Genomic DNA, 15,691 nt, shown 5'->3' with positions numbered 1-15,691 from the left:
GCTTAGGTGCTAGCATCTTGGCTAACAGTTACTTCATTTTGGAGCTGAAAAGTTGATAAACTATTATTGGGATCTGATGTTGATTTATTTATGCCACCTTTGAATCCCTATAAATCACTTTTTTGCCTTGTTTTGCCCCATTATTTACAGATTGTAACCATTTTTGTGCTTTTTTCACATTTTTACCTATTTTTGCCACATTTTAACCCATTTTTCCTCACTTCTATCCACCCATTTTTGCCAATTTTGACATACTTTTATCAGTTGAAACCCATTATTACCTTTTTTCTGAACCAATTTTTGGCACTTTTAAAATCCATTATACCACCTCTTCCACCAGACTTTAAAGCCATTGTTGCCTCTTTTAACCCATTTATGCTATTATTAAACCCCCAATTTTAACTGCATTTCACTATTGGTTTTGCCGTTTTTGCTAATTTAAACCCATTTTTGCCAGCTTGTTATCCTTTTTTGCTTTTATTTTTTTTAATTATGCTACTTTGGACCAATATTGAAACCCCACTGTCTGTCTTTTTTGCCTCTGTTGACCCGTTATTGCTTATTTTTGTTAACCCATTTCACCACTTTTCCCGCCAAATTCTGCCACTTTGAAGTTTAGCCCATTCATTTATTTTTGCTTTAATGAGAGTGGTTATGATTTTGCAATGGACCATGATTTTCCTGATCTCCATCGGCCCCACATTTGGCTGGGCCTCAGAAAGCTCTTCCCGTTATGGGCAGCCCAGATCATAATAATGAAAAAAAAAATTCATAGAAGTGACTAAGGCAAAAAAAAAAAAAAAAAAATTTGTGGGATAATCGCCACTTATATGCTAGGGCTTAAATTTTTAATTTCAAAGTATTTCAATGAGTGCCCCTTACAGGGTTAAAGAAAAGGATCTAAATAAATATTGGACATATCCATTAAAATATGAGCTTGAAAAACCCATACACTTAAGCTCAGTTACTAAAAGGCTCCTCTGAATAAGAATACATTATATTCATCTTTGAGGCTTACAGTAGAGGATTAAGGAACAGCTAATTTGTGTCCGTGATTAAATTCAGACTTGCCTGGCTTTCTTTAGAATTGAAGACGACGTTCGGGATACAGGTGACATCAACAAGCCCGCAGATCATCCAGAAGGCTGAGGGAGGGAGTGTGACTTTGGGCTGCATATACACGCTGAGCCCCTCTGACATTGGAGAACTGGACATTGAGTGGTCCGTGGTCAGTCCAGACACTACGCAGAAAGATCTGATGGTAAGAGGACAAATGAAAATGGTTGATTTATACTGGAAATGTACAGGTTTGGTTTTATATAAGGGGATTATATTGCAGAGCTTCTAATTTATGCTAAGATGCCCTTGTGGGTGCGTGTGTGGGCCTGAATTTGCCTACGTTTGGGGACACATTTAAGTCTTAAGACCATTTAATTGGGGACAGATTATAAAATTGAGGAAAAAGCCTGAGCCCAATTGGGAAAAGGCAGATTTTTGGGTCAGTGATTCGGGTAACACAGAGGGTAAGAATATGCTTAAGTTAAAGGAAATGGAACGAAGTCCATGAATGTGTGTATATGTAGTTGGTGTGTGTTTTCTTAGAAAAAAGAAACCATGTCATTATGCTTTGCAGCCCTCACTCTCAAGTCCTTATCCAAGGCCGTGTTATTTCCAGAAAGACATGAGGCATTATGGCTCTTATTTTGAGTCATTCTGAAGCACATACTTCCTTCTTGATACATGTTGTGCCTTGCTTGTAATTTTACATTTTCAGCTGATCAGTTCAGACTTAAATGTCCAAACGGTTATTCAACAATACATTGGAATTAATTAATAAAAAGTAGATGCTTGCAGTTGCCTTTTTTCCTTTAAATTAGTAACTTTTTTACAAAGTTATTCCCAGGGGGGAAATCTATGGCTCCCTCAACATCTCTGCAGTATGTGTCCTAATTTGACTTCACACATCTTTGTATGTAAAAAAGATAGAAATCACAATGTAGCCTGTCTCAATGCTAGTAGTAATGGCAAGAAAAGATCCTTTTAGACATCAAATCTATTCAGTTAATATGAATCCTCATCCATGCAATGTGCTTGTCTGAGTCACAATTAAGAAGAGTGGGGCTGAAAACTACGAGCTTTTAAATTTTGTATGAATCATTTCCTTAATCTACTTTTATTATTATTTTGCATATTTTGCCAAAAACTGCAGACTTTCACACGGAGTAAATACAAGGTTTGATCAGGTCAAGTATGGGCTGCATTTAATGCTTGAAAACTGTCATAAGTATGATTCCATATTTTAAAAAAAGGACTGAATTGCAGAATAACTGAATAAACGTAGCTCAAAAAGCAAGGACATTTTTGTTTGGTAGATTATTTCTTTGTAGAGAAGATTTAGCAAATTTTATAATGGGCGCAACTCACATACTTATCTCTGCTGCACATCCCACAAATGCATGTTCCTTACAAATGTGGCACCATTCTAAAGGGAAATAAACAGGCTTTCCAACGGTATGAGATTTATTGTCAAGAAGCATTGTAACAACTAAGAAATAATCTACCAAAAACAAGCATCATAGCTCTTTGGCTAAGTTTATGTGACATTAGTATTGATATCGTATCAACTAAAATAAATTTGTAAATCTCAGCATATCGGTTATTGGCAAAAATCCTATCCTGTGTATCCCTAGGTTTTTGGCTGTAATCATTGTTGTGCAAAGGTGGTCTTACCCCTAAAATACACCAGATGTGTCCGTCTCCACTCCAGGACGGTGACAGAGCATATAACTTCAGCTTGGAGCAGATCGAACAGGACAGGAAGTGTCGCCAAAACCAAATTAAAATATCTGGTGAAATTTCAGAATAAAATACTCCATGTTGATGCCAGACATATTTCCTTTTGACTACATCAACAAAACGTCAATAGGATATAGCAGAGCCCGTAGTCAACAGGTCAGAGGAGCAGGAGGAAGTACTTTTATTTATAAAGGGTTGTTGACCCATGGTAGAAGCAGAAAAAACTTCATGAAAGGACTAAACAGAGACAAATCAAAGCAAGTTTATCCTACTCCTCCAGTTCAGAACAATGGCATCACATATGTTTATGTTTTATCACTTCAGTAGTTTCTACTTGCGCTGCCAGGTGTGATATCGTAAGTACCGCAAAACTCTTCAGTCTCTCGGGTCTAGCAGTCCAGCGGTGCTGCTTTGTGCTGCACTGCAAAGGCAATCAGCGGTTGTTGACGGATGGTGGGGCATGCAGTCAAACTGCAGCGCAGCCGTGCTGGAGCAGAGATGTATCTGGTGTATTTTTGGGGTAAGTGTGAATCCACCCCCCTTTTCCCAGTCAGTTCACTGAGCTCCATGATCAAGCGATCTGACTGATAAGTAGGTGGTGTTTTGTACAGTTTGATATTTTATTCCAACCATAACCTCATCCAGCACGGCTTAGGTGTTTAATAGAAGTCAGTATGGTAATCTACCCCCATAAGATTTGAACAGTCCTACTGGTACTGAATACCTGGAGTTAAAGCCTGAAATTGACTACTACAAATGACTCTTTGTATCCTCCAAAAAGGCAAAACCAAGGCTAACTTTTTAAGAATCCAGGAACTGAATGTCCATCAAAAGACCAACTAAAATCCTTTAAAAGAAAAGTACTTTGAAAAGCAATGAGGGTGACACAGGGATGAAAATCCACACATGAGAACCCTGGTTTGTTTGACAGAATGGCAGACTCTTATAGACGGGAAGGAAAACAAAGGCTAAATACACAGAGGGTAATCAAACACAGGTGTGACAGACAAGACACAGGTGAAACTGATAAAGTCAATCAATCTGGAGGGAAACACACAAGGGCAAGACGTGAAACCAGGCATGACACGCTAGACCAGGAACTACAAAATAAAACAGGAAACACTAAAGATGAGACTATCAGAGAACACAAAGAAATCCCACATACACTATAAAATCTGTCAAGAACTCATGACTGGGTGCGATCTGCTCTGTAGTCATACATTTTAGTAGTCCAATTGTGAAATCTGACTAATTCTTTATTTTAAGCACAGCTGATGGATTTTTGGCCAATAGGTGGAAGACGATTTTACAGCATTGCCATATCTTCATCCTGTAAAGCATATGCTAATGGTTTAACTGCTGCCTCTTTAAACATGATGCAGGATGAAAACATCATTACCATACATTACAGGGCTTTTTACTGCCTCCCAGACAGATAGATTGATATCAACCTTACACTGATCTCACTCTCAGTTCTGTCAATGAGACCAAGAAGAGGTTCTATAGATGCTACATTGAACATTTTTATCAGAAACCAGGCTTCAACTATGTTTGTCTACCATCTGCTGTATGGGCAGGGTCTACAGCTGCACTCAAACAGGCTGTGCACGCTAATGCACGTTCAACTTCAGGAGAGCCTGGCCCTGAATTCTGAGTGGCTGTTTACACTAGATCTTTGGAGACGGATTCACAGTATGAAGCAATGAGTATAAAATGCCATACCAGCCAACTGAAAAGAAAATGAAGTAGCTCCATTGTGTCACGTAGACAGCACTGGTTGTGAAAAGGCCTTCCATGTCAACATTATTGCTGCCCTTGCTTGTGGTGAATTATCCTGAAACTTTCCTGCCGTTTTCAGCTCAACTATATCAACTAGACCAGATTCAAGAACTTAGGGGAGCTTCACATGGAGTGGGCTGAGGCTGGATTCAGTATATCAGCAGCCACCTCACACAGATGTGTCCAGGAAATGAGCTACAAGTGTTGTGCTCTTCGTGTTGAGCCACTCCAGATTCATAAGCCCCTCACCTGGGCTTAGGAGAAAAAGAACTGGACCATTGTTCGGTGGTCCAAAGTCCTGTTTTTGGATGAAAGCAAATTTTGAATTTCATTTGGAAATCAAGGTCCCAGAGTCTGGAGGTAGATCAGGGAGGCACACAATCCAAGGTGCTTGAAGTCCAGTGTTTTCAGTTTTAGCAGTCAGTGATGGTTTGGGGTGCGATGTCATCTGCTCAACTTTGCTTTAAATCCAAATCCAGAGTCACTGCTTTCAGCCATCTACTAGGAGATTTCAGAGCACTTCATGCTTCCATCTGCTGAGATGCTTCATCTCACTTGGCATCTGCCCGCAGTGAAGCCAAAACTACCATGAACTGGTTTGCTGACCATGTTATGATTGTGTTCGATTGGCCAGTCAACTGGCCTGACCTGCACCCTGTAGAGAATCTCAGTGGAAATGTCAAGGAGAAAATGAGAGACATCATGGCTCAACAATACAGACGAGCTGAGGCTGATATCAAAGCAACCTGGGCTTCATAACACCCCAGCAGTGTCACAGACTGATCGCCTCCAAGCCACATGGCATAGATAAAGAGCTCCAACCAATTACTGAGTGCATTAATTAGCATAATTTTCCAGAAGACCAACATTGCTGTATATGTATAAATCCTTATTTGGACTGATGTTTAGTGAAAATCTAATATTTTGAGATAGTGGAATTTTGATTTTCATGAGCTGTAAGCCCTTATCCACTTCTTAAATTAAATCACAGGAAAAAGTAATATTTCTTTAGACGCCCCTGTATGCGTGTGTTGTTTCATTGCAGAGCTCAAAGACCCTACTTTATTTTACATAATGGAATTTAAAATTTAATGCATATGTAACAGAATATAATTAATGTAACGTTTCCTTTCTGTGTTGTTTTCCATCAGCTCATTTCCTACACCAGTGGCACTAAATACCACCACAGTGACAATCCTCTTGCAAAAGGCCTCGACTTTGCTGCTCCAGACCCGTCACAGGGAGACGCTTCGCTCTCAATCCCTCTGCTGTCAGCTACTCACAGCGCAACCTACCAGTGTAAAGTGAGGAAGTCACCTGGAGTGGACATGCACAAGGTGTCACTGGTAGTCATGGGTAAGACCAGGCATCATATTACCCTCCTTGACTGCATTATTTATGTCCATCACACTTGACAAAAGCAACATTTGTTTTGTTTGAGGAAAAAGCAGCTGGTCAGATAAGGTATTTTCTTTTTAACATTTATGGATTTTATTACAAATTCTCAAGTAACAACATTGCAATAGTGATTCCATCCCCAATTAGTCACTTCCTAAAACAAGGAACAAATTGGTTGCAACAACCATTATGAAGCATAATAAATTAATGTTAAAAAGTCTCTTAATTTGCTTAAGGATGCCTAAGGAAAAACAGAGGCTGTATAAAGACTCTCTAAACTCCACAACAGGAGCGTATGATGCGTTGGTACTCTCTGCACTGCAAAGGGCACACTAACAACAAAACGCTGTGTCGCTAGGCAACAAGGTGGAGGTTGATATTCTCTTGAGAGGGAGTCGAACCTGTCTGTGAGACTGTTGTTGTTCGCAGCAGTCCCTGGTTATTTCTGTTTACTATGCCCTGCTCAATAAGGTCTAAATGTTCGGCTGCTCAGGTTTCAGCAATCCTGAAACTTTTCGAAAGCTTTTGACATCACAGATCATCCAAAAACGGATGGTTTCTGACACATCCCTAAAGGTAATATAACTTCATCTAAAACTGATGGAAGAGGCTAGTTTTTGTTTTGCATGAAATAAATTTGACATGCATTTTTGTGCATCTGCAGCCATCATTATCCTCCTGCATGTGATGCCTTCCTTACTTCTTGTGCTCAGTTCTTACAGTAAATCTTGGATTATAAATACTAAAACTTGTGATTAATTTTCTTTGTGGGCCATTATGAAAAGCTGTTAGTGGTGTAGTTCTTCCTGTAAGGGCCAATTCTTTGTTCACTGATAATTTGCTCCTAACATCAGAATGAAAATGCACGCTTGAGTGCTCTACCCACCTCATCTACTCCAATCTGAATAAAAAAAACTACCTTCACATAAAATAAATACCCTTTTGCCAGTAATAATGTTCCAACTCTTCAATGTCAGATTTGGCATATAAAGCAATCTTGATTTATGGTAAATATACTAGCTTTGGTGTGCTGACTGAATGTTTCAGAGCCAGAGCTTAACTCATTTCGGCCCTGGAGTTCATGGCTCGGACCGGCTTGATTTCATTCTCAATCTTCTACACAGCAAAACATGCACACTCAGATTTACGCTGTCAGAATTAATACTGACACTTTTACAGTGCCTGTGTGGGTCCACTCCACTGAATGTGGTTGTTTTTAGAGTAATACCTAAACACTAAATAAGTGTCAATCTTGGCTTTTTCTGGAGTTAAAAATGGACTCTTCTCAACACTAACCAGTGTTGCTTTAACTTAACTTCATTGTCATGTTAGAAGTCCTGAAGTGTTATCCTCATATTAACACTGTATTATGTAAATATTTATGTAAGAATTACAAAAATTGGGGGTAAAAAAAAAAAATAAAATAAAATGGGTTATCTAATGCAGACTGGGGAAGCACCACTTGATGAGAATCAGCTCACCACACTTTCTTGTAAGACTACCCTTTGCCATGGACAGGAAGTCAGCAACTCAGTGAATAACTTCACTTGTGGTGCGAAGTGTCTAACACCGAAAACGACAATAGTCTACCGGAAACATTAGCAAAACAATCGAAGCAGTGATACCTGTAAAACAGGCGACATGTAAACACATTTAAACATGGTGCTGGTGTAAAACCTTGTACCACCATACTTTATGATTTTATTCTATTTTTTTCATAAATCAGGTGATTTGGACCTAATTTTACTAATTTTAAAGTAATAAAGGTGTTAATAATAAAATACAGCTTTGTTTTCATTGAAAAGTTATGATTTTGAAGATACAAGGTTCTGAACCAATGCCAGCAATACATAAATAGATATAAATACGTCTTTAAATATATAAACACTTTGTAGATGGGCATGATGGGAAAACTCTGCCCCAGATTTGAAATTGCAGTGGCCAGGGCTTAGATCAGTTGACTCTACAGAGTTGGACTGAGACCGAATGCATGAGCACTGTAAGCTTACTCCAACACTGAAAGCCAGTTCACTCACGCATGACTCTGTGGGAATTAAAATTAAATACAAAGTGTTGAACACTGAGATTTCAACACTCCAGATTTTGCTGTGTAGAGTTATATAATTGTGAATTTAGTATGTTTACTCTAATACCCTTCTATGCTTCATGGTAACACTTTCTATGCCCCCTCTCTATTTTATGTATTTTTAATGCCTTATAACAGTAATCATAACTAATTATAATGCCAATGTCTACAATTACGTACACTGTGTTATAGTGCACATTCAGTTATAAGTTGTTATAGACACTGGCATTAGAATTTGTTATCATTAAGGAGTTATGAAATCATGAATGCTTATAACTCTGGTCATACAGCATTATAGGTGTGTTATAACAAATAGGTATACTTATAGTATGTTATAATGCATTAAAGAGAGGGGGCGTAGAAAGTGTTACCCAATTAATTAAAAGCATAAAAAGTCACATTTAGCAAACCAATTTGATCATTTGTAATGTTCATGCACTGGGAAACAGCTCACTGGTGCCTTTTGTGTTATTGATAGAACCACTTGGCCTGGGCTTGCTGCGAGGTACTGGCACTGCTACTGATACAAAAAAAACAAGATAAAAGGTCTCATAATTATGACTCTCTCATTATTATTACCTTTACGGTTAAGTCGAGCTACAATCATAGCTATTTTTAGTAGATCTAACTGGAATGCTCTCATATCCCAGCATACAAGCGCCAGGGGAAAATTAATTGATAGAAGAAGAATGTCTGACTTATCTACACTACAAAGCAATACGCCTCCTTTCAGCTAGTTACTATCCGGCCTTGCCTGAATGACCTTCCTAACAAGTTGGTAAGCAGCTAGCTGGCTGTGTGTCGAATGGTGAAAACATATACAGTTCTGTCCATTTCAGACATGCCTTGTGCTTTACTTTGGGTATAAATATGGTGATATCAGTGACATTTGAAGGCAGACAACATAATTTCTGCCAGGCCTCACATTTATGGTAAAAAACCAGTGCAGAGGCTGCAGAGCAGAGATGTGTTTACAAGCATTTCAAAAGTCCAGGTTTAGTAGTACAAATACAGTAACTCTGCTTTATCCTGCATTTAAATTAATTCTATGCTGGGTTATTTATATCCAGAGACTGTTCCCTACGCTGATAGATCAAACAGAGATATAGACACATTATCAGAGAAAACCATGGTCTTAATTTTGGCCACAAGGATTAACAAATGTCAGTTTTAGAAGGACAGCTTTAAAAGAAGCTCTGTTGAGCTGGTACAGATGGAGCTTTTGATGAGACACTGAAAAGAGACTCCCGTAATTTGAAGTGACACTTCACTTTAAGCCATTTGTCAATGTTAAAGTCTCAAAGTTAGCCAGGAGGTTGTAGTCATTTACTTGATTCTTGTCCAACTCATCTTATCTGAAAAGCATGAGCAGACACTGGGTGCTCGAGGAGGTCACCTCATTGGGTGATTTATTTATTATGATTTTATGACTGAATAAACAACTTTCTGCTGCCACATCTCATGACTAAGCAAATAATTGTCCCATTTTAAAAACAGCTTCAATCTGGAATACAAATCAAAATGATGGAGTAAAGAGTCAGTCAGGGTGTAGTTGTAAAGAATAATTGAAGATTTAATCAGACGTGACATGTAGATTTTCCCTGGGGAAACTTGCCAATGAGTATTACAGGTTGAGGAAACTAAGATTTAATGTCTTTGTTCTACATGACTGTAAATCATTGTGAAGAGCAGGCAGAAGAAACTGAAAAAGTCATCATGCTCATGAAAACTGATAACACTCAGTCATCAGTATTATACCATTTCCAATGTATTTTTTAAATGTAACCTCGATTTAAAGGTATATTTTCATATTTTTTAAAGTTGGGTTGTGTTAGGTACTTGGCAATAAAAGTGGCGTTCCTCTTCAAGTGATTTCAGAGAGCGCTTCCCCTTTAAATGATGATGGGCTTGGAGAAGCTAGGCTATACAGCGTAGCAGACCAGTGCAGTTGCTCCAGGTCATGAGGGTAAAATCTGAGAACAGCTTGTTTCAGCAAACATTTTCTGAAAAGTGAAGAAAGAGAGGGGAGAAAAAAAAGGATTTTTCTGGTACTTGAGGGAATTGTTGACATGCCAGGGGCACATATTTTTGTTAGAAAAGCCTGACAACCTGACAAAATATCCCTTTAATCAGGAGAAAAAAATACTTGAGATTGATCTCTCTTTCAAGAATGTCCTGGCCAAGTCAGGTGGCAGCACAGGTAACACTTCTGTAAAAATGGCGGCCAGTTGTATGTCAAATTTAACATGCATCACACGGATAGATTAAAAAGACATGAAATGACAAGTCAAACAGCAACTATTTGTCAGAATTGAAAACTGCTCTAAATAAATCAGGAGGGCAGCTACAGCCAGATGTGTCTGCCTCCAAGTCGTTGAATATCTGCTTTGAAGCATCCAGTGAGGCCGGGGCTTTGTAACGCAAAGCAAGCTCAACATACATGAGCTTTCTTCAGCTTAGCAGGCTTGACAAAAGCTAGACATTGAAATCATTAAGCTGGTGACCTCAGGCTTTCTGCTTCAGGCTGTGTACATACTCAAGTAAAAGTTTTCTTTTGATGCCTCTTCTGCATTAAGTTGGTTTTCTCATGCTGTCTGAGGAAACTGTGTCAAATCCATAATTTTATTGCTATAAAAAAAACATTGCTACTGCACTACATTAGAGAGACGCTGAGCGATTATTGTGTTCATGTATTAGGCTAATTAATTGTTATAATTAATAGGTGCTGCTCCTAATGGGGAATTTTCTCACAGCACAAATTGTACATGTTTTCAATGATGCACCTGATTTCAGCAGTATAATCAGGAGCTATGATTGGGTGAAACAGCCTTCCACACCAGAATAGATATACAGAAATAACTTATATATGTGGCTAAATCAAAACCAAATGAATTAAAGGCAACAGTCTATGAATGATACCAAATGAATGTAAACATGTTAAGAAAGGCAGGTGAGAACAAGTGGGGCTCTGATGTGATGCATAATTGTAGCTACAGTCCCAACCACACGGTGTCTTTCAGTGACATCACAAACATCACGATTTCAAAGACTGATAGATATTTCTTTAACCTGAGGATCCATAATTCCTGTGGTGAACATTTATCATCACTGAACATAGTCTGTTCCTGACTAGGTGATGAAGTTAACACTGTGGACTTGCAAGGTCTTTTTGTAAATTGATTCTAGAAAAATGAAAAGCAAACTTGCATGCTTTCTGACCCTCAGAGCAAACAGTAAGAAAATAAACAGAAACTTAAAGACTGTCTTTTCTCTTGCTTTCTGATGTAGGCCAGAAGGTAGGACGACTTTTGCATTAGAATATGCTTTTGTTTTAGTCGATGGACGTGCAAAGATGACCATTATACATGATTAAACATACGCATACAACAGTGATGGGTGAGAGATGATAATTAGTGATAAACTTCAAAGCTCCATGAGACACAGTGCCCAGGGCATTTAAGCTTTGAGAAGAGGTATGCATGTAGAATTCATCACAGCAGTCCCACACAGACATGAGGTGGCAGAAACCAGTTACTTTTAGATTCAAACGAAAGGCAGGAATTGATTCTAAAACAGAACGATTTTAATTAGGACTGTCAGCATAAACGAATCAATTGCAGTTTGATTGAGGTCTGAAAAGTGTTCAGTGTTTTAAAATAGTATTAATCATGTTCGATTTTTTCCTATCTTATAAGTCAGTTATTTGCACAGATAGAGCAAGTCCAGCTCCTGGAAAGTTCAAATGCTGTTGCATTAACCAGTTGGACTTCAGTGAGTCCTTTTGTACATGCACTCCTGCATACTTCTTTATGTATGGCAGTGTTTAATGTTGTTGTTAATTTACAGAAGCTGTCTCCAAACTCTATGGGTCAGCTCAGACTACATGATTTTTTTTGGTCTTTCACATTCGCACTTAGTCAGACTATGCAATGAAAATCTTGTCCTGTCTCAATCATAACATTTATGGACTGCCCAGGTGTATTAAGAGGAGGACAATACTGACTGGATATCCTTCAGATAGAACAAGAGGTATGAATGTGTTTTGGGAGAAAAAGTAGTGACTCAATCTGGTAAATGATGTAGGAAAGACAAGGATCAAATGCTCTCCTATTAATACGTCCTGTAGGTGTCAGGATTCACATCATTGTGGCAGAACGAGGTGTCAAACTAGATGAAGATGCAAGAAAAAAAATCGTACGTGTATGCTAGTTTTATTATATCGTGGTTGAGGGACGTCTTGGGCTTGTCGTTAATTATGTCACACCACAAGAGAATTAGTCATTCCTGACTTGCATAATCAAGCACAAGAGAATCTGGTGGCTGACCAGTATGGTGGGGCATTTTGGGCTCGTCTATTACAGACCTCTACAATAGGAAACCTCAGCTATGGGGCAGGAAGTAATTTACATTATATTACGTAAGCCAGAACCAGAATGACTTACCAAATTCTGTATATTTTCCACCCCCTATTAGAGGTTACACTAAGTGTCTATTTTCACAACAAGAGAATTTTATTAATAAAAATCTAACATTAACTGAGGGGGAAAAATTTAGATTCAACACACCACAATCTACGGAAAACCCAAAGAGGCACCCAAACCTTAGAGGTCACATATTTTACCCCTTTAAGACAAGTTTATAATGGTCTCAGAGGTCCCCAAAACATGCCTGTGAAGTTTGTTGTTAAAAAAAGCGCTCCAGTATTGGATTTGTGCATGTCTAAAAACCCCTCTGTTCCAGCCCTGCTCATAACGAGCTGTTTCTGAGTCTGTGGCTTTAAATGTTACTGAACTGTCTGACTCCGCCCCTCTCAGAAAATAGAAGTGGCTTACTGGATGTGGCTCTCCTGATCCTAGGATCAGGAGAGAAGGGCGGGACTTTCTTCCAAGTGGGGAGGGCCAACAGAGTCTGGGGGGCAGGGCTAACTCCCCACATGACATCATTAGGGGATAATCTGAGCACAGCTTGTTTCAGCACGCATTCTCTGAAAGGTGTAGAAAGAGAGGGGGAGAGGGAATGGAATCTTTCTGATCCTTGGGGGGATTATGGACAGGCCAGGGGCACATATTTTTGCTAGAAAAGCCTGAAAAAGTGTATTTTGCGTAATATGTGACCTTTAAGGGTAAGGGTTAGGGGAAGGGGGAGTGACGTACTTAACCTGGGTTTTTCCTTAATTGATGGTGTGTTATTTCAATTTCACCCACTCCCCCTAAACCTTTAGGTTTCGGGTGCCTAAACCTCTTTGGGTATTCCTAAGTTTGTGGTGTGTTACATTTAAATTTATCCCCCTCAGTAAATTTTGGATTATTATCCTTAAAATTCTGCTGTTGTGAAAAATAGCCACTTAGCGTAACCTCTGACAGCAGGTGATAAAATATACGTTATTCAGTATGTCATTCTGGTTCTGGTTTAGGTAATGTACGTCACTTCCGGCTCCATGGTCGAGGTCTGCCCATTGCAGGGATCTGCCACCAGATGCCTCTCCAGTCAGGCTCGATGTTTGATGATGAGCTGCAACGATGCAGTCGGGCCAAAACCTGGTTGAATTCATTTGGTCTGGGCCAGCCTTAAAATAAACATTAAATAGGTGCTTTGCATACATTTGAAAATAATGGTGTTTCATTAGACATAGTGTAGTGGTTTCATCTTCTGATTTCATAGAGGTATGTAGAGCTCAGCTCTGTCTGCCTTTATGAGATTCATGACTGAAATCCATTACTGAAACCGTGTTGCAAACTTTGGTTTGGGGTTGGAGAAATGGTGTGGACATATCTTCTAAATTAATCATTGCACCTCATAATGTAAAATTTATACTGTACGTGATCTACTTCTTTGCTCTCAGAAATACCTGCACAGCCACAAAATATCATCCTCAAAGCAGTGCAACTAAATCAAACTCGGCATACAGGTTCTGTCACCATTCGTTAGAGTGAGACTCAAATGTTGAACAGTCTGAGGCGTAGAGTCCGGGTGCAGATTTTTAACAATGTGCAAGAACCAACTTTAGCTGACCTGTGTGTCTCAGATCAAGTGTTTCAGGTTGTCTTTCTAGTCTTAAACTTGGAAGAAGAGTTCCATCAGATGAAATAACTGCACCCTCACTGAAAACCAGAAAAGTGTCAAACACTTATCAATAGAAGACCAAGGGCAGTTTTCATACTGACAGCAGAGAGCCAAAATAGGTAGAATCATTTTGAATGACCCAGACAACAGAATCCCCTGTGTGAAATGCTGAGTTTCAACAAACACTCCACTATCATGTACCACCAGCATCCCATCTTCATCCCTAAAATTTTAATCATCTTCTCTGTATTTTATAACAGCTCTATTCCTACTCATCTTTTTGTGCTGATTTGGTGTTTTAATGTCTTTGTTATTCACATAATAGTGTGTCTTTCTAAATGAGCTATTATTGAATTAATTTAGAGTTATAAAATGTTGGATATTGTGTCAATATGGTGTTTATCTATCTAAGTGAAGCTAGGGTAAAAATGCTGCATTCCCTTTTCATCCTAAAGTATGAAGTGGTTGTGTTTTTCATAGCAGACAAATGGAAATGGCAGCATGAAATTATCCATTTGTTGTTTGATTTCAGCCAAGCCGTCTGTGCCTAAATGCTGGGCGGAGGGAGGGGAGCTGGTTGGCGAAGCTGTGTCTCTGCACTGCAAGTCTGCAAAAGGCTCCACTCCCTTAAAATACACGTGGAGGAGAGAAAGTGGAGGCCCCATCCCTGCTGCAGCCACACAGAGTAAGTGTGACCTCTGCTGACACCATGAGGTTACTACACATCAAAGAGAGGGGTGAGGGGCATGTGTATGTCTTATCAGGGTGGGGGCTGTATACAGATACTTAATTCTGTGTGGACTAAACATGATGTCTTACAAAGTGGATGTTTTACCCTTTTATTGATTTTACAAATCAATCATGATCAATATAGTTTTTGTAAAAGAAAAAAATACAAAAAAATTCCAATGTCAAAGTGAGACAGATTTCTACAAAGTAATGACAAACAAAAATGTGTAAAGCAGAACAAGTGATTCATAAATATTCACTGCCTTTAAAGTGACTGACTTAATTCAACAGATGTCCAGCCTCACAACTAGTGAAACAGGGATCCCTGATTAATAAGTATTCCTGGCTACCATTACTCCATGAAGGCAAAAGAACACTCCAGGAGAAGAGGTGAAAGAAAAGTATAAGTCAGAAGATTTCCAAGGCACTGAACATCCCCTGGAGTTAGGATTATGGCTTGTGTGTAAATCTGCCTACATCAGGCCATCCCCACACACTGAGTGACCATGAAAGAAGGAGACTAGTGAGAGAGGCCACCAAGACACCTATGACTACTCTGAAGGAGTTACAAGTTGTAGCAGAGATGGGAGAGACTCTGCATGCAACAACTGTTGCCCAAGTTCTTCACTGGTTAAAGCTTTATGGGAGAGTGGCAAAGAGAAAGCCACTGTTGAAGAAAAGTTGTTCAATATCAAAAAGAGTTCCTTAAAAGGCATGTGGGAGACTCCATGGTCAAGTTCTTCAGTCTGATGAGACCAAAATGGTTTCGTGGACACCAAATACTGCACATCACCACAAACACACCATCCCTTTTGTTAAGCCGGGTGGTGGCAGCATCAT

General features: G+C 39.1%; 1 protein-coding gene across 1 annotated transcript in view; it reads left to right on the top strand.

Annotated features, from left to right (window-relative positions):
• Window positions 1–15,691, top strand: part of LOC121525319 (coxsackievirus and adenovirus receptor homolog) — a 45,331-nt gene that overhangs the window by 5,435 nt on the left and 24,205 nt on the right. Inside the window, exons 2-4 of the mRNA XM_041811230.1 lie at window positions 1,086–1,261; window positions 5,727–5,931; window positions 14,655–14,807. Of these exons, the coding sequence (XP_041667164.1) occupies window positions 1,086–1,261; window positions 5,727–5,931; window positions 14,655–14,807 (534 nt within the window). The remainder of the gene's footprint in view (window positions 1–1,085; window positions 1,262–5,726; window positions 5,932–14,654; window positions 14,808–15,691) is intronic.

This window comes from Cheilinus undulatus, linkage group 17 (genome assembly GCF_018320785.1).
Source record: "Cheilinus undulatus linkage group 17, ASM1832078v1, whole genome shotgun sequence".
NCBI lineage: Eukaryota > Metazoa > Chordata > Actinopteri > Labriformes > Labridae > Cheilinus > Cheilinus undulatus.
The sequence above is the reverse complement of the archived record's forward strand: the minus strand, read 5'-3'. Positions and strand labels throughout refer to the sequence as shown.